This window comes from Ostrinia furnacalis, unplaced genomic scaffold (assembly GCF_004193835.3).
Source record: "Ostrinia furnacalis isolate ACB-3 unplaced genomic scaffold, ASM419383v2 OfSCF2054, whole genome shotgun sequence".
Taxonomy (NCBI): Eukaryota; Metazoa; Arthropoda; class Insecta; order Lepidoptera; family Crambidae; genus Ostrinia; species Ostrinia furnacalis.
Genome location: NW_021132293.1, coordinates 226315 through 245733, shown reverse-complemented (window position 1 = coordinate 245733; position 19419 = coordinate 226315). Strand labels below are relative to the sequence as shown.

General features: G+C 35.9%; 3 protein-coding genes across 3 annotated transcripts; 1 reads left to right on the top strand and 2 right to left on the bottom strand.

Annotated features, from left to right (window-relative positions):
- Nucleotides 1-481: 481 nt before the first annotated feature.
- On the top strand, nt 482-1404 carry Defensin (defensin-like protein). Its single transcript, XM_028307026.1, has 2 exons — nt 482-803; nt 1170-1404. Exons 1-2 carry the CDS (start codon nt 623-625, stop codon nt 1313-1315), a joined length of 327 nt encoding a protein of 108 aa, XP_028162827.1. The 5' UTR covers nt 482-622; the 3' UTR covers nt 1316-1404.
- A 640-nt stretch (nt 1405-2044) lies between these two features.
- LOC114354577 (3,4-dihydroxyphenylacetaldehyde synthase) lies at nt 2045-7083 on the bottom strand. The gene is made up of 5 exons (XM_028307025.1): nt 6868-7083; nt 4667-4787; nt 4079-4192; nt 3553-3672; nt 2045-3416 (listed from the first exon to the last, which is right to left on the bottom strand). The coding sequence occupies exons 1-5, from the start codon at nt 6945-6947 to the stop codon at nt 2349-2351; spliced, it is 1503 nt and encodes a 500-aa protein (XP_028162826.1). The 5' UTR covers nt 6948-7083; the 3' UTR covers nt 2045-2348.
- A 5146-nt stretch (nt 7084-12229) lies between these two features.
- LOC114354534 (uncharacterized) lies at nt 12230-18125 on the bottom strand. The gene is made up of 5 exons (XM_028306957.1): nt 17925-18125; nt 15698-17841; nt 14563-15621; nt 12925-14483; nt 12230-12640 (listed from the first exon to the last, which is right to left on the bottom strand). Exons 1-5 carry the CDS (start codon nt 18123-18125, stop codon nt 12348-12350), a joined length of 5256 nt encoding a protein of 1751 aa, XP_028162758.1. The 3' UTR covers nt 12230-12347.
- Nucleotides 18126-19419: the final 1294 nt, after the last annotated feature.

Below are 19419 nucleotides of genomic sequence, written 5' to 3'. Positions count from 1 at the left end.
AAGCGAAATAGGGTGTAGTGCCACAGTAGTGCCCCGAAGTAATAAGATGTACGATACACTGAAACGTTCATCGTGCATATTATAGGAAGTAACGATTATAAAAAAAATAGATTTTAAAGCATCACGACCTCCCGGGATTCTATGATCTCAGATCATGATTCATGACTCATGCACTTTCACGGTGATTCTTTAATGTTTTTTCTCTTCTTTCTCAGCTTGCTTAACTAGGATTTATCTTGGTTTTTATTTTTCTTTTTAATTAATTACCTATTTTTGTTCTGATGTCCAGTTCACATAATTTTAAGTAGATAGGTACTCGGCTCTGAAACACCCCCTTTTTAATTCACACGTTAAACACCTGTATTACCGCCGCCGTTTAAAATATATTCGTACCTATTTTCATGCCGCTGTTGACCTTTGGAGCATTTTAAATTCTACTGAATTAAAAGTAGGTAGATGCATACTCATTGTGATGTCCAGTCCAGCTCATGTAAAATAATGAGTCATTATTTTTACGAAACCTGCATACGGTTACTCATTACAAACTTAGTCAGACTACAGTTACGGTAGTAAGCCAACGTGCAATCAGTGTGTTTAGCTAAATTAAAGTGTTCGTAAGAAAATGGAGTTCAAAGTTAGCTTGATCTTCCCCGTACTCCTGATTTGTCTTGTACACATTGCCAGTAGTTTTCCAAAACCAAAAGAAAGCAATTTGGCCAAACATGACGAAATTGTTGAAATCAATGATACTGTTATTAAAAAAATACAAGATACGCTAGCATTGGAGACTGCAAAGGTTAATGGTGAGATTTTTGAGATTATCACACTTACTATCACTTTCAAAGCGAATGAGAGATTTAAGATGTTGTATTTACTTAAAATAAACTTAATATGGTAGGTAGATTACTTACTACTACCCACCAAGGTTGAATTTTAAGGAACGTGTCCATAGGTAACAGGTCAAAGTATTGATTAAATACAAAATTAATTAATTATTTACAGCATTAAATTTCAAATGAATTACGTAGTTGGTGAACAAAGAACTCTGAAATCACATGAAAGTATAATACCTACGTCATACTTAGTCAGAAATGACGAAGTGATACTAGGAACTAGCGTATTGTCTTTCAAATGTTTTTCTAAACGTTATTGTTTTAAATTGTTCACAGAAAAGGCGATTTCCGATATTCCTGGTAGAGTAAGATGTCACAATGCAAGCGAAGACCCGATGGACGATGAAGACTGCCAGCGCCATTGTATTCCCAAGGGATACACGTACGGCCTTTGTTTCAACAACGTATGTAGCTGCGCGTAGAAACTTCTAGAATTATTTATTTTATAATTACTTAATTCAAATAAAGAATGATGACTTACAATAATAAAAAAAAAACAATTTATTTTCTCCTATTTGTATTTATTTAATTGTAACCTTATAATTTTATTTACAAAATCCTTCACTTTATAATGCACACGTCATAACAAGGAAGGAAAAGTAGCTAAATCACATTTGTATTTTATCACAAGAATTTCCTATCAATCATTTAAACCTATTCTAAAAGCAATCATCTTATTATTAGATAGGTAGGTAGGTACCATTGTAGCTAAATAATTAACTTTAACTATTTAAAATCTAGGCAACTGGTTCACGATTTAGAAGTTAACCCACATTATTAACATAATCTTCACACATAATAAGTTTACGTAGTAGATTTAACATGGATTAAGTAGTTCTAGTATTAATTTACAATTACGAGTCGAGTACTTAACTATTTACCGCACTACCGCAGGCATCACAATTTACAAATCTTGCCTCTATTTCATCAAAATTATCATGAACTAGCGGCCGCCCGCGACTTCGTACGCGTGAATCCCGTTTTTCCCGCTAATTCCCGTTCCCGTGGGAATTTCGGGAATTCCTTTCTTAGTGCACCTCTACGGTACCTAAGCTACGTCCCTTCCAAATTTCAAGTGCCTACGTTTAGCCGTTTAGGCTGTGCGTTGATCTGTCAGTCAGTCAGTCAGTTTCTCCTTTTATATATTTAGATTTGTAGCCTCGTGTTCTTTCGATGTAAGTTTAAGCTATAATATTACTGGATAGTTGCATCAAAATTCATTACAATAGTCCTTGCGTGAAAGAATTGTTACATTTTCGCAACAAAGTTACGGGTCTAGGTAACTACTTACTCGTAAGATTTTGTTTCATTAATCGTTCAAAACTTACTGTAATTAATGAAATTAGTAAAAAGTCGACATTAAAATTAAATACGAGTACGAATCACTAAAGTTCGTATTTATTTCTATGCATATTTTAATTTAAATGTGACTTACATACAATAACTACCTACCATCTATTTCGATTTCTCTGAGATGGTAATCGTCTCGATGTGCTCTAATGCAGGAATTTTAGGTTTATTATGAATTTCTGGCTTGCAGATCAGATCAGCCTCATACTTGACATTGTTCCAACTGAAGTCGATATCTTCTCTTTTCGTAAGCCGAGAACATACTACAAATCGAATTATGTATCTACCTCTGAAAGCACCTGCTACCATAAAGACTTTCTTCTTTTTAGTCAAGTTTTCTAATAAAGATTTTGTTATTTTGTCACCATCTTTCAGCCTAAAGCATACTAAGCCCATAGATGGTTCAGGTTCAATCACAAACCGGTCATCACTACGGACTAATTTTGCGAAATGCTGCGCTAAGTCTATTTGATTACGAATGTGTTTTCTTAGACCCTCTGCTCCATAAATATTTATAACTGTCCACAGCTTCAATGCTCTGAACCTGCGTCCCAGAGGTATCTGCCAGTGACGGTAATCGGGGACTTTAGTGTCTGTTTTAATATCATCCAGGTAAATCCTCTGTACGTCGAATGTTTTTATCAACTCAAGACCGTCTTTGACCCACATAGCCGAACAGTCGAAGTTCACGAGTAACCATTTGTGGGGATTAAAATCAAAAGAATCTGCAAATTCGACTCCTTTCATCAAGTGTCTGTATTCAGGGCAAATAAACGCTGCTCCGGCGTAAGCGGCGTCTACATGCAGCCAGACATCATATTCGTTACAAATTGGTCCGAGCTCGTAGAGGGGGTCAAAAGCGCATGTTCCTGTAGTACCAAGATTTGCGACAACGTAGCATGGTATTAAACCTTGAGCTAAGTCCTCTTTAAAGGCTTTTTTCAATGTGTCTCCTCGTAGTCTTCCGTCAGCATCCGATTTTAGTAGTCTCATTGTCATGGATCCGAGTAGACCAGATTTCTCCACCGAGGAATTGCACTGATCTGATGTGTAGGCGATAAGCTTTGCTTTGATGCTACCTTCATCGAGGCTAGGATTCTGCTTCAATAGCCTTCGCACAGTTTTTTCTTTAGCAACCAGTAAGCCAACAAGGGTCGCTTCACTTGCAGAGCCCTGCAAAACATTTTAATACGAATGAGTACTCTAGATAGACTTCAAATTAATAACTAATTAAGGCTTCACTAGTACTGATTATTCTGTGTTATAGAATAGTGTTTATATTTTACACTACAGTGATAAAATTACTGACCTGAATAATTCCACCACCTCGTCCAGGCGAACAGTTCAAGAATTCTTCGGGTAAACCGAGCATTTTACCAAGCCAGTTCATTGTAACCACCTCCAGCTCAGTGCAAGCAGGACTGGATAGCTAGAAAGGGAAAAAAATAATAGTTACATAGGTAGGCCTAGTTACCTACTTAGGAAGAAAATATGAGAAGTTTCTCATAATAAAACGAGAAAAAGTGAAAAAGATAGGTGATGGAAATCATTGATTCCGTTATTATTTTTACGGAAAAACAAAAATGTAAGTTCCCGTGGGTTAGAATAATTTTAATGTAAAAACTGCCATCTCTAGAACTAAGAAGTCTCTTTTTGCATGTAAGTAGGTAAAGTAGTTTTCTTAAGAATTTTCCTTAGTACAAGTTTTTTAATTACCTACTTCTAGTTTTCGTTTATCAGCAGCTTATATCGCAATTTTTATTGTTATTTACTAGGCACATTTCCAATGAGGAACCGCATTCGAGCGTATCTTTATGTGAACAATCAATACTAACCCAGCTGAAACCAATGACGCCGAGGCCATCTGAAAGAATGTTCCCCACCATGCTCGCATACGACGCGCCTGTCGGGTAGAAGGCGTGGAACCTGGGGGAGTGCCAGTGCGTCACCTGCAAGAAGAAAACAACGTTAATTTAAGAGCAAATTGCTATTTTATTTTCCTGCGCAATGTAGTTGAAACTATCTAGTATGGAACAGTAATCCTTCTGTTATTAGGCTAAGTAAGGCCAAGTTCTTTGAGTGAATTTGGTTGCAAACCTCGTAGTAGTTACCTACATATATTACCAAGTTAGCGTATGTTTAGGATGTTAGGCGTTCAACTATTGTCAATATTTTTTAAAAAAATGAAAAAAAAAAAAATAGGTTCATGATACAACTGTAGTTACCAGCTTAAAGGAAATAGGATGTTCTTACTACTGTGCTCAACAGAGTGATGGAAAACCTAGTATAATAAGTATGTTCAAATAAAACACTTAATTAAACAATTACCTAAGTTGGTAGGTACGAACTAACTTAAAAGTATGTAAGTACTTATGTCAATTCACTTTCATGTCTAGGTAGTTAGAGATTGCTGATGTACTTACCCCAGGCATAATAATTTGGTTAAAATCTTTGATAACGTCTCTCCAGTCTCCCGGTTCCTCTGGCGCATTTTCAGGCAGGATATCTATCAAATATCCTGGCTCTATTGAAGGCAGGACATCCCTGTAAAATAAAATAATGTAACGATAATTAAAAATAAAATTGTTTATTTTATTTCTGGAATGATTTTCATAAATCTAATTGAACTCTAAGGAAAGTTTTCGTTTGTGTTCGAAATATTACTATTTCACTTATCTATTTACTTGTATTTAAAGTAAATCAATAATAATTAAAAAGAATACAATTTAATACAAAGTAAGTATTCTTGTAAATCTAAAGTTTCGAAATAATTTCACATAAAAATTTTAATTTTCCTTTTTTTGAGCAAAGCAATCATTAAAAATAAATGGTAGTTACTTCCAGCCTTAGTACCTACTACTAATAATATAGTCTGAATTCAGAAGCGGAAAAAAGAACAGGCATAGCAGAAAATTTTGGCTTCACATTTGCGGGATGCCTTATATTTTTGAGATGAGACAATGGATGATTTTGAACCCTTGGCCAGATTACAATTTGTTTACAATGTTTGTAGATTTAGAAACAGCCAAGTTCCATCATTAGTATTCCATTCACGGGCTTGTAAAACGTACAATAACAGGAAAATTACATCGAAATACAATACCATTTATTAATTAGCTTTGTTCATAATTAACTAAGTATGTTGTAATCGGGCGTAATTGTATAATCGGTGGAGTGTTTCGTGTCGCGTTTAACATCTTTCATGTCGACAGAATCTTCTCGTGAAGCGGTACACGTGGATGTTAAATTATTGCTGTTTTTACTTTGTACTTTATCTCGTTGTGTTATGAATCAAAATAATTCTCAAATGATACAAACTGTTTTATGTAAAATATACACAATCATAAGTCAGTATTTGCAAGTGGTAATTTTATGTTAATTGTCAACAAAATTGTTAGATTTTACATACCTATTCATTACTTAGTAAAAGCTAATAAAATACAAAAATCTACTTATTTTAAAAGTGCCAATAACATGCGTAGCATTATGCATACTATGATGCAGATAGCCCATTGTGTTTGCTCTTGATCAATGCATAAAAGTGTACAGTATTTCTTGTTATTAAATTGAATGTAGGTATTTATTACCTTGTACCTACCTATCATTTGGTCGGCTACATTATCTACTTAATTTGTCTACTTGACCGTAACATACACAACTATTAATTTAAGTACAACCACAGATGATGGAAATAAAAATATCACAAATATGAACACATGAAGGCTAGGCTTAGGATGCGCGCCGCGATAAGTGGTTATCACGCCTTTTTATCGAATTTGCCCATACATTATGACGTCGATAAGAGTAGGTATTTCACAGCGCGCATCCTCCTAGCCCAAAGGAGCTTTTCCCATCACACCCAGACACGAGTTAACTAAGAATAAATAAGAATAGATCGTCACTGTTAATGTGAACTACTAGAAAACGAACTAAGTATTTAAAACAATTCACTAAACTTTTTGCTGTTGTTCAATAACAAAGTGAAAATCAGTTTATAAAAACTTAGAACCTTAATTAAGTTACCTTTCGTTGCGTGAACTGCTAACACACTATAAAGTTCATTCATATAGTTTTAATATCAGATTAAATAATGCTTAGTTTTCTTGTTAATTAAAGTAAATTAAAATAAAATAAATTTGTACAACAAAACTCATTTCGCATTTGTGATTAAATTAAGTTCCTAACAAAATAATGTTAGACGTAAACTTCAAACTGGGTCATTTGCGTTGGTTGTTACAAAAGGATATTATTACACTACATATTTAAAATGATGATTTAGGTATATTACAAATAAATAAACTACAAAGGTTGACTGGGTGAGAATGTTTTAAAATAACAAGAGCGCCTTTTGTGCTGATGTCTGATGTCTATACACTTCAATTTTAATTACTTACTAATGTAAAAATATTCTGCTCTGCAACGATCAGGAATCGAACCTGATACCCACTGTGGTACCGTGATTATGATTCTAGTATTCGTAACGATCCTCTTCAATAGGTATTCATTTAATACCATTAAGTATAACGTTTCTTGGGATATGCTTGGAACTTGTTTGGAATCTAAGTCTAAATAATTAATTAATTAAATTATTAGGAACAAATAAATATAAATCTAAAATAATTACCGTTCCCTAATATTGTCAATGTAGTCTGCAACCAAATCGATGGCGGCTTTCCCGAACTCCCGAAACTGTTGGGAATCCATTATACAACACTGTTACACTGTACCACTGTTAGTCTTTGAACTAATTGTATTATTCTAATAAAGCAATAGGTTTTATTGAACTGGTTGCAGGCACTAGGTGTTGGGATGTCGTTCTGTGAGACAATGGTGGCACCGTTTCACCGAGGTAGATTTATAGGCGCAAGCGCAGGTCGGCTTTCTACTGCGAGTCTGAGACGGCGCGGAGCTAAGGCGCAGAGCACACGACGCGACGCGACTGCAACGAAACGGACTTTTAACGCTTTTGGAACCGATTGGCATGAATGGGTACTTGCTTGACAACATAGTCGACATACTTTAATTATTATAAAATTATTATACATATTTTTTTATGCCAAATTAATGAAAATCCATTCATTACTTTTTGCGTGAAAGAGTAAAAATCATACATCTATCCTTCTCATAAGTTTCCACATTTGGGTATGTTAGTAGGAAGTAGGATATTAAATTCCTATTATGTCATAAGTCATAGTGCGTTTTCCCGCATTGATAGTTAATAGGTAAATAGACCAGGAAACGCCTGCAAACCACAAGAATATTTTGTGCTTAAAGATGTAACAGGGATTTTTGTCAAGTAAATTGCAATTAACCCCGTGACGCACTGCTACCCGCATAACATCCTTTACTCTCTTGACTGAGCCTGAGCCTGACTCTCGTTACACAAGTTAACCTTTTACGAGAGCGGCACAAAACATTACAATTTGAATATTACTATTGTATAATTTTCTGACCAACTAAATTAACTGAGTTACCTACATCATACCTCAAACGGTTATTAGTAATTTAGTTGTTAACACGTTGAGTGCGAAACCAGGTCTATAGACCTTGTGTACGTCTCGCTTACCGTGCGGCTAAGAAAATTATAGTCTTCCTTGTCGTGCGAAAGGCATAACTTCAATTGGGTCCGGTGTAGGAAAGTGATGAATATATATCTATGATGTATTCTTAAAATAGAATGTAATGATGTACCTACCTTAATACCAGGTTTTTAGACCTGGTACCGCACGGAAGTAATNTTATTGATAAAAATAATGAAATAAATTAATATTGTTCACATAAATTAATTAATTCGTTACCTAGTCTATAGACACTAGACAGCTTTTCTCCCTATGATGCACAGTGTTACTTATGTTCTGATTTAGGCATTTAGGGCACCTGCCGATTGTTACTGATTAATAAAAACAATTTGTCTTCTTAATAAATCTTCTGAACGCCTAAGTGTCTACAGTAGTGTTAATAAACAGCAGGGTATAACATTGCACCTAAATATGTGCAATAAGTTATACCTACCCTGCTGTTTATTCTTAAATAAGAACGGATTTTTGTTCAAAATCAAAATCAAAATTATCTTTATTTGTTTAGACTAATTAAATTAGTTCTTGCAAATCGTCAAATGCTCTGTTATCCATCAAAGAGTCTTTAACGTAATTAAAATTATATTTTGATCTTTGCTTTTGTAGTGATGGATTTTAATCCATTTTCTCATTAATTATTTTAAGTTAATAATAATTATTCTCGGGTGATATCGAAGTTCTTTAATCCTGGGTGGTTGGTGCAATCGGATACTTAGCAATAATCCGACATAGCAAAATGTTCGAAAGTCTATGATATCAAATATTTTGATCTTTGCTTTTGTAGTGATGGATTTTAATCCATTTTCTCATTAATTATTTTAAGTTAATAATAATTATTCTCGGGTGATATCGAAGTTCTTTAATCCTGGGTGGTTGTGCAATCGGATACTTAGCAATAATCCGACATAGCAAAATGTTCGAAAGTCTATGATATCAAATCGATAATAATATCAATAGCAAAATAAAAAACAAAAGTCGTTATAGACTTTCGACCATTTTGCTATTGATATTATCTATCTAGATTAAAAAAAGCTAAATTCAACAAATTTTCAGGCAGGACAGATAGAGGGACCAATAGGATGATGTCGCTGTGGGTCAATGTAACAGAAGACACTGTACTGCAACGAGAGCATCATCATTTGCTGTCACAACTCACTGTATGGGTCGGCCTCGGTCGTAGAGCGCGAACTTCGTACGCCCCAGTACCCGTCGCGAAATTCTCATGGCACACTTTTCCTATATTTCCGCTAGTTTGAAAACAAGGAAACTAATCATATATTATGTAATTAATTAAGTGCAAAATAATCCTTGTTATTTACAATACCTCCGATGGGAATACCGGAACGACTATATTTAATCCAGATCAGGAAATGCTTAGGGAAAGATGCCTTCCTTAAAGAAGGAGGTTATATTTCTTTAATATAGCCTCCTGGATATATTGTATTATTATTGCCTGTGTGTATTATGTAACAAAACAAACAATTGCTTGGATATTGCATACGTACCTAATAGTAAGGTAAACCCGTCAGTTAGATAGGTAGTTCTGAAATCTAAGAACACAATGCTACCAGTCTTCTAAAAGGAGTCTTTTAAAAGTTCAGACTGAAAAATATATTTTTAAAATACTATTTTTAAAGAAAAATACTATTTTTTCAATAACACAACTATATAAATGCGAAAGTAACTCTGTCTGTCTGTCTGTCTGTTACGCTTTCCCGCTTAAACCTCGCAACCGATTTTTAGTTTGAGTCCCGGGAAAGAACATAGGATAGTTTTTATCCCGGTTTTTGAAACAGGGACGCGCGCGATAAAGTTTTTCTGTGACAGACAAAATTCCACGCGGGCGAAGCCGCGGGCGGAAAGCTAGTAGAGTTTATACTTTACGAATGAAGATCTTGTTTTGGAATCTAATTTGGATACTTACCATGTTTAATTAGTGGTATAACCCTTTTTCCTCTGACACGGTCGAGTGGGTCGGTGAAGGCAGCGCGCGCGCCACGTGGTAGTACTAAGCTGGTAGTACCCCCCAGTACCCGGCACCTGATCGCTTCCGCTACCGACTCTCGTTTAAGAGTTTTGTTATTATTTACATTTTAAGGTACATATTGAAAAACTGAATATTTTTATTATACCTATTTGGTATGTAAATCAGATGTGGGGGGATCCCCCAGTGATACCGGACCACCACCAGTCCACCACCTTACATATAATACGTAAAACTCTTCCATAATTTTTAGGCAAAAATGTAGAGTGGGTCGGTCTACTGGTCTACACCCCCATATTTGGAAAACAAGACTGAGCTTCGAGGGATATTAATTATTCTCATGTATACTTTTAAGTGTCTTCCTAAGGTCCTGGCCTTCCTCATAATGACTTTACTTAAAGGCTAGAAAATGCAATAATACTAGAGCAATGAAAAAAACTCAATTATCTTCGATTGTTTAAACAATTTAATGGCACAAATTAAATTCAAATAGAGGGTGGCCCAGAAGAAAGTTCACTTTTGAAAATTCATGGAAACGAAAACTGTACATTTTTGTAGAACTTTAACTATTGCAATTGAAAGGAAATTTAGTGCAATTTATTTTAAAATTTACTTTCTTTTATAAATTTTATCGTACATGTGATTCCCTTGACGTTTACAACATTCGGTCAACATACATAAAAATTTTGGAAAACTTTCGTTAGAGGTACCTCAAAATGGATTCAGGATGGATGAATGCTGCTGAGTTTTTGGATTATTAGAGTATACTCTGCTCATAAGGTAACCCCACAAAAAGAAGTCTGCTGGAATGAGATTAGCGCTTCTTAGAGGCAGTGAGATTTCACCCCTGCTTAATTGGTTTGTTGCATTGAAAGGATGATTAATTTTTGAGAGCGCTATCCTCGTAGGCTGAAAAGCTTTTTGATTTCAAAGCTGCAAGATTCGCAAGGCTATGACCAGAGCACTTGGTTTCATCAAGATGAGGCTACGTGTCACACTTCAAATGAGAGCATTTAGATGGTAAGAGACATGTTCCCACAAAAAAAATTTTTCAGTCAGGGGTGACATCTCCTGGCCACCAGGAAGCCCTGATCTCACTCCAGACAATTCTTTTTTGTGGTGTTACATTAAGAATAGAGTATACTTTTATAATCCAACAACCATGCAGCAACTGAAGCCGAGCATTCGGCAAATAATTGAAAATAGGTTTCGAGGTAATTCTAACGAACGCATTCCAAGATTTTGATACATGTTGATCGAATGTTGTAAGCGTCAAGAAAATCTCCTGGGCGATGTAATTTAATAAAGTTAAATTTAAAAAAAAATGCATAAAATTTCCTTTAAATTGCAATAGTTAAAGTTCTACAACAATGTAGAGTTTTCGTTTTCTTGAATTTTCAAAAGTGAACTTTCTTCTGGGCCACCCTGTAATATACCAAATGAAAAACCTAATATAAATATCAACGGAATATTTTATATTGACAGACAGAATAAAAAAAATACAATAAAATTTACATAATCAGTTTGTTACTGTGGTTAGTTACATAATGATTGCTATTGAACTTGAAATCAAGATGGATAGCAACGTGTAAAAAAAAAAAAACAAATTAAGTTGCTCCTTGCTTAGACATGTCACAAGATGTTTTTATTAAAGTAACCTTTATTATAATATGACAATATTTTATACAGCACGATCTTCATCTAATATTCATTATTTTATCTAATCTCCACAATAGGTAATGAATCTCGCGGGAAGATTATCAGAAAAAACCGGCCAAGTGCGAGTCGGACTCGCGCACCGAGGGTTCCGTACAAACCTGCAAGGTTTACAAAGTTCGTTCATTACGACAATCGAGTCATAACTATGGTATTTTTATTGCAAAATGAAATTCATAACATTACAATGGGGAAAGATGGAGGAGCATAAATTTAAGACAAAGATCTCTTTTTTTTTTTTCACGGGTTAAAGGCAATTAGATCTAAGTATTTGATATGAATTTCAACTTGATAGCTCTACGCGTTCATGAGGAAAAAAGTAATAAGTTTATATTTATTAAAAAATATATATTTTGTAATGTAACTAAAAATTTAAGGTTTTCGGAATTTTTCCTTTATGTGTGCTATAAAACGTTGCTTCATGCCAAATTTCAAGATTCTAGGTCGACTGGAAGTACCCTGTAGGTTTTGATTCCCTTGCAAGTGTCGAAAATTTGTGGCATAAACGGCTGTATCTTTTGATTGCGTTGGCTTAGAAGNAGCAGGAAGGTACTGCTGCTTATTTTTAAAATGCATTATAAATATGCGCATTGTATTGCACAGGTTGGACTTTGTTGATATTCAAAAAAAGAATAATAGCAGAGATATAATTCAATTAGCATAAATAAATAAAGTAACTTTGCGATACAAAGTGGCAATCACAACAATTATGTACATTACTTATAAAACTTAAAATAGGTAAATACGAAATACCTACTAAGTAAGTAGATTTTAAACACGACACATTTATGAATTCTGGAAGTTTGTAAACTTTACTCGAATTTCACTTCAACCATCGCTGGTCTCTATGAACAAGATCCTATAGGTCCGGATATCCATGCCGCATTCCGAGGTGAATGTGACCGAGTACTTCTCCGACTTGTCTTGGGTTGGTACCGTGACGGGCAAAGCTAGCATTGCCCCCGTGTGCTGCGCAAGCCTGACGCGATCGAGGCGCGGGAGCAGCGCACGCGACGTGATGCGGTACGTGGTCTCAGTACGTAGGATGTGCTGGACATCTGACATGTTGGTGCCGCCTTCAGCTAGCAGCATGCCCAGGATTATCTTGCCAGTTGCAGTTTCTGCAATTAAGTACCAAATATAGTGAAAGGAAAGTACATATGTTACACTTGAGTAAAGCTTATAAGTTTAGATATAGCGACAGGTATGAAGCAGGAAGTAGTTGCACTAAGTATATTAGAATCAAAATTTGATTTGTAATTTTTAAAAATCTTTTTGGGGCCAATAAGACCTTGTATTGTGCCGAAAATGGAGCGTAAACGCGTTTAATTTGCTCTATAAGTATGCGCATTTGTGATAACAGGACTACTGCTATGCTATAAAATGAAATATGAAGTTATTTTACCTATGAGTCGATCGTAAACTTGCATCATGACTTCCGATGCGTGTTCCAGTAAAGCGTAACGTAATGATTTCAGCATGAGATCGTTTTTATGTGGTATCACAAGAACAGTCGTTCTGTAGCATTCACACGCTTCCCCGCAGCTGCAAGGGTCCATAGGCCAAGTGCGCACCCGCGCTTGCAACGTGTCTATAGCCAGATCCCATCGCGGTTGAGTCGTCACTTTGATGAAGAACTCTCCAATCTCACCCCTGAACCAAATCCAGGTGTTCCCAATCTGAGTACTCAGACAAATTAACTGCAAATAAAGCTTATGCTCCATTACCTCTTGTCCACTCTCTTTCGGTAAGCCACTCAAATTGATTTCTTTATCTATTTGGTTGAGTCGCCTCAAATAAAATTTAGGCTTATGTTCCTCTTCGAATTTCACAGGTATTACAGGTTCGTTGTCAGTTAAATAAACACGATAGGAGGCCGTCATTTGGAACGGTGATGATACCAAAACATCCACTTTATTTGGACGGTACAAGGGACCGGTCACTTTACACTTTCTGACTGGGTTTAGTGATCCAATGTGACCATGAAGTAAAAAAATCATATATGTATCAAATATTCTCGTTTTATTATATCCGTGAACGAGAAGTATGCATGTTTCTTCGTCTGTAAAGTTTGCGATAAACTTTACGCTCAAAAACATTTTCTTTCCATTATCACCTGAAGGAGCCTTTTCAACTATGAAATTGTTTCTTGTATTGTTTAGAATCATGTAAGTAAATATCAGCGATTCTTGACTTGAAGGTGCTATTGCTACTTGTCGCGTAGAACTTCGTAACAATGGTGGATTGAATTTAATAATATCTTTTGGCTTAAACATTGGGAGCACCACGTACAGATGAATAGACAGAAATAACATCTGAATAAAGTTTGGCTCCAGAAAGTCTTTACTGTGTAAGGGAAAATAGAGTCTTAATAAATTCATAGCTTCAATAATAAGGCAGGCATTGTTAATGATACCACCCTTTGGGTCATCTTCATCAATCTCACAAAATATAAAAAAATGATCACTCATAAAAGAACAATAGTTTAATATTGATGATGCTATAGCAATGCCATCTGATAAGTCCGTTGTGATGTTAGTGATTACTTTAACAGGTTTATCTTTTCCCCGTAACTTATTATGCTGTATTGCTATTTGTTCATTGTACCAATCGATCAGTACTTTAATGATATCTCTGGGTTGAGAACTCACACAGACGCAGTCAAAGAAGCAGCTGTCCATTATGAACACCTTATAACTTTGGAGAATAAAATCAATCCAGCTTTGTTTGTTGAGTCTGTTAAATAAATTCACATCAGCCAGGAGTTCCTTATTCAATATGATGTCAGCATTACATTTAGGGGTCACATTCTCAGCATAAATGACAAATTGATCATAGCTCAACAAGAATTTTGCTTGTAGTACCCACAAATCTGCTCCACGTGATTTCAACAAATTAAGGATTTCTCTGTAGGTGTCATGAATTTCTTTAATACATTTAAATGACTCGTCAATACCATGCACTCTGAAAGTTAAACGAATATAAAACTAAGAGGTAGGTATGTCTGTGTTAAAAGTTACGAGTAAATATAACTGAAACTTACGATATTTTTCGAATATGCTTCATCAAGGGACCTGCGATTCTTCTCACAAAATTCAGATAAGAAACATTGATGCCTTTTGATTTAGTACCTCCCGGTTGCGAAGATAATGCTGAAGATATTGCATGGAAAGTGTCTGGTATAACTGGATAGAGATCTCTACGAAACCCTTGCTGAAACATCCACTTTTCCAAAAACTTTGCGCATTCTTCTAAATATTCATACAATTCAGTTTGTGTACTAAGAGGGAAGTATGGGTAAGGGTTATCTGTTGGCTTCACAAAATATGTTGTATGCAAAGTTAGAGGACAATACGTAAAGCAGAATGATACTTCCACATCGCAACCAGAGCCACAATCATGATTAAATGTCAGAGTTAAATTTCTGGCGTAAGTTATCTGACAGCAAACTTCTATTTCCACTGTTATCATGGTGTAAACTTGTTCTCCTTCTAGTTGTACTTCATAGTCCAGGAACTGCACATTCAAGTTTGTTTCTTCTCTTGAAATACAGGAGAATGAGTCCTTATCCGATTTATCTTCCAATTTCAATGTGATTGTTCGAGTTATTTTCTCCCCTACGTGATAGGGTGGAAAAACTATTCTGTAAGTACTGGGAGTTAAAGCAGGCGTTTGTCGTTTTCCAACAAATGTAAGGTTGTAGTAAGGTATTGTCATATGTTTGTCCAAATATAAAAGAGCAGTAGCCACAAATTTTCCGTGACCTTTTGGATGAAACTTTAAGGAAAAACTAGCTTCCTTTTGGCGATCCAGTTCGAATTTGATATTGGTTTCATTTATGATAGATTGGTTTTCTTCTGTTCGTAAATCTAGAGTAAAACTTGGCGCAAGTTTTGAGGTTAATATTGTAACGTACAAGTAATACTTGGATATGTTTGTCATAGTGAATTCTTTTGTGTTGGTAGAGTGAGGAATATAATCAATTTCAAATTTTTCAAGAGAAAATTGAATCCAAGGTACGGTTATCACGCCAGCCATTCGACAAAATGTAATATCCTTATTGATAGTTTTAATTTTTACCTTGGGATTATTTTCGTAGCATCTGAAATAGAAACAAAACATACAATAAATCTCTACAACTTATGTAAAATATAAAAAAAATGTGTCAGTTTACGAACTGTTCATATTCTCCAATATAGTGCTGAAGTTCAGTTGACCAAGTGTTCAAGTCTGGAGGTCCTAATAGTCCATTGATTTTAAATGGAATGTACATTTCGTATTCTCTACGAAAAATATCAAACACTTTTATGAAAACGGTTTTTGATTGGCCGCCTTCAACATCAAATTCAAACACTCTTTGTTTCTCGTTTCCTACGGCTATGTAAACATTGAATATGTTGTCATCTCCTGTATCTAATACTTCCACGAATGTTTTCAGAGTGCTGATATTCTGGAATGTCACTGGAATATAAGTTATCATATTGCATGGGACGCGTGACATATAAATATACTTTGGGTGTATTATGAGCTTCGGTTCCACAACATTCCCACTTACAGGTAGAATCACATTTTCTTTATTATTGATTTTTACGTAAATATCAAAGGAAAATTCCAATATGCATGAAATTTTTACGATGATTTCGAATGTTATCACCATTTTCGGTCTTATCGTCCCACACATTGGTTCAATCCGAAAACCAGGAATAAGTGGCTCCACGACATGAAACAGTGCGATTTCTCGTGAAGAATTCTCTAATTTCACTCTTTCTATAGTTTCTATATTCAAGGCGATATCTTTGAATATAACTGCTGGTTGTAAAAACTTGATTGAAAGCTTCCGGGTTATAACACTCAATTCTAGAGGAACGACCTTTTGGACTTTACTTTCAGTTATCAGATCAACCTCATGTGTTTTGGTTTTGGTTGCTTTACACACATACATAACATCACAAATCTTGCACGTATGTTTTGGTATCAAGCCTGAAGAAGGAATTATTTCAAATGGGGTGTCTGGGTGCAATTCGTCCCAGTAAAAACCAACACTAACATTGAAATAATTGTATATTCGAACTGAAACGGAAGTGACAAAACTTTCAGTGGTCACCATACCGAATTTCAAACTCTTTTCCAATACCATTAGGGTTGGGTTACCAACTTGAAGGCAATAAGGATGCTTTCGGAGATATTTATTGTCAATCGTATATTCAAATGTTCCTTCGTAGTTTCCTTCAACAAAACCCCAGCAAAATATAGTAACTTTTGTTTCTGCAAAAGCTTTTAATTTTACTCGGTAAGTATACACTTTTTCTGCAGTGTATAATACACAAGTGTCTCTCAGTAAATTAATAACAACATCGTATTTACTATTGTTTTTTATCGTAAGGTCTTTTTCTCCATAAGTCGATAAACCGACTCTACCGAAATCAACAGAAAAAGGCAAAAATAAAACGTCGAAAAGACTGTAGGTACTTATTTTCTCCGCTATTTGTTTACAAAAGTTAGGATCTCCCTTTTTGATGTCTACAGGCATGTCATAAGTGCATTTATCTTTTCCAGTACTAAATCGTTCTATGACTGGTTTTTTGGCGTGTAACGACTTAGAAATTTCTAGATATTTCCATGCAATTTCCTTTCTCTTCATGTGCGTAGTAAGTTCTTCGTTCAAATAGGTATATCTTGGATGTTTTTCACATAACGTGTGTAAAGATTCCACAGTCACTATTTTCGGACTTTTGTGGTATATAACGTTAGATTCAAGTGTGATTGCATAAATTAAATAATTGTCATCAATAGCTGTAATCTCGTCTGCTATATCGTGAGGGTTTCTTATTTGAAATGTTAATTTGTTTCCGATTTTCAAGCACGTTGGTTTTATTGCAATAGCCAGCCGTCTAGAAGAATTCGGTGGTATCGAAAACTTTTGTGGCGTTACTTCAAAGCCCGTCACTCTAACATACTGCATTTTGGCAGCTATTAAATTAGATTCATTTCTGATGCGCACATACTTTGTGACCTTGGTGTTCATAATAACATTACCGAAGTTTACTACAGACGGGGTGTGTGTTATATTGCAATATTCGAACTCTCCGCAGATATAGTATCGTCCGATTTCCGAGTGAAATTCATTATTACAGCATCGAGTTCCATCCACTTGTATTAACCGCAAGTCGAACACAAATCTGTTGTCAAATTGTTTGTTATGTTTCACTTTCGAAATGCATTCGCTCTTCGGGTTAAAAGTGATTGATACTGTGTGGTTATCCACTGGAGACATATCGAATGCTCGATGAGCAGCTGATATTTCGCGGGCATCTTCGAATTTCTACACAAAGTACAAAAAACATTACTCAACATTTTGTGAAATACTGACATAATCTAGATACGATAAAACACTCGAATATTTACCAGCAGTTTGCTATCATACATGGTCTTCAAGTAAGCAGACACAGTTAAATTAACTTCGACATCAAGAGCCTTCGTAGTCGACAGGCCTACAAACGATGTCGGAAACTCTATCATTTTGAATCGTCTGAAAACGTTATCAGGGTTGTATCGGTCGCATTCTTCGGGTTTAGGACGTAGAAACATATTTTGAAACGTAGACATTGTAAATACTAGTTATTTAAAAATAAAAAATATAACGATTTCCAGTAAATAGTGCTAAATTGACAGATTACATGTTGATTAAAATTGACATCTTTAGTTTTTTATAATGGGAACACATCAAAGTATAAATAATTATATTTTACCAAACAAGTTCTTATGTAAAGCTACACAATAATGAAACTGTGTTCAAGAAAGTGTATTGAAAGCACGGAAAACACGAGGTAAACTTAAAATACCTATATTGAGATGAAAAAGGTTAAAATAAAAACGAAATGACGAGCACGAGATGAATTCATTAACAAAATCCTCCGCGAAAGAAAGCATGAAAGCGACTTTAATTTCAGAATTCCCTTTCTTCGCAACGATACCAGATGAGTAGAAACGAAGTGCCCCTGCGAACGGGATAACGTGCTGGAGTAATATTGTAGATGGATGTAAGCACCGGGGGTGTGTCGTGCGACTCGGGCAAATTAGTTCGGGGCGGGGGAGCCCCGCGCGTCGCCCGAGGGTTTATCAGATTCGGGGGGTGAAAAATGACTTCTCAATGGGAGGTAGGAGGGCGGTGCGAGGAGCGGCGGCGAGGGCGGGCTAGGGCGGCGCCGCCACGTGCCGCCCGCGTTCTAGTCGGCGGCCAGGTGCTGTGTTTACGTGTGCGCTGCGGGATGCGCTGCGCGGTCGCGGGCTGCGGTGGTGGATGTTTACAGTGCTTGGGTTTAGTGGATTGATGGAAGGCGGGTTCGGGGAGGAGGAGTGCGAGCGCCGCGAGGGCCTGGGCTCGCCGCTGGAGGGCATGCACGCGCTTGATCCGCCGCCGCCCGATGTGCTGCTCGCGCTGCTAGCAAGGAACAAGGCTCTGGAAGGTAAGTGTGACGGAGGACTATGAAGGTCCTCCTCACCAGACGGTCTAGGAATCCTGCCGTGATAAATTTTGTCGATGATTTAAGACGTCAAATGTACGGGTTTATCACGGTGTATCACGTAAAATCGATAAAATGCCTCGATAAACGTTTACATGGCGCGCATCCTAGGCCTACAGGTGTATTCGGACAGAAAATGCAAGATTCGATTTTGCGTTTAGTTTCTGGCGATATGCTCCTGGAAGCACCTATAAGTACACCAAAAAAGGATGATATACTAAAATAACAAATATTTAATAGATTTTCAACAGTTAACTTTCTAAACAACTAGTCTCCTGTTTACAATCACTGTTGTCTCAAAAATTAAGAAATTTTGAACAAGTTCTAAACCAAGACTTAGATTAAAATTTGCATACGGTTATAAGTGCCATAGCAAC

What these genes read in the sequence shown, in the direction of transcription:
- Defensin (XM_028307026.1), top strand. Translation starts at nt 623, where the DNA reads ATGGAGTTCAAAGTTAGCTTGATCTTCCCCGTACTCCTGATTTGTCTT. An exon ending in GGAGACTGCAAAGGTTAATG is followed by an intron (nt 804 to 1,169) that starts GTGAGATTTTTG and finishes AATTGTTCACAG; the next exon opens with AAAAGGCGATTTCCGATATT.
- LOC114354577 (XM_028307025.1), bottom strand. Translation starts at nt 6,947, where the DNA reads ATGGATTCCCAACAGTTTCGGGAGTTCGGGAAAGCCGCCATCGATTTG. An exon ending in ATTGACAATATTAGGGAACG is followed by an intron (nt 4,788 to 6,867) that starts GTAATTATTTTA and finishes TTTATTTTACAG; the next exon opens with GGATGTCCTGCCTTCAATAG. An exon ending in GCGTCATTGGTTTCAGCTGG is followed by an intron (nt 3,673 to 4,078) that starts GTTAGTATTGAT and finishes TTCCCTTTCTAG; the next exon opens with CTATCCAGTCCTGCTTGCAC.
- LOC114354534 (XM_028306957.1), bottom strand. Translation starts at nt 18,125, where the DNA reads ATGTCTACGTTTCAAAATATGTTTCTACGTCCTAAACCCGAAGAATGC. An exon ending in TATATTGGAGAATATGAACA is followed by an intron (nt 15,622 to 15,697) that starts GTTCGTAAACTG and finishes TTTCTATTTCAG; the next exon opens with ATGCTACGAAAATAATCCCA. An exon ending in AGTTTACGATCGACTCATAG is followed by an intron (nt 12,641 to 12,924) that starts GTAAAATAACTT and finishes ACTTAATTGCAG; the next exon opens with AAACTGCAACTGGCAAGATA.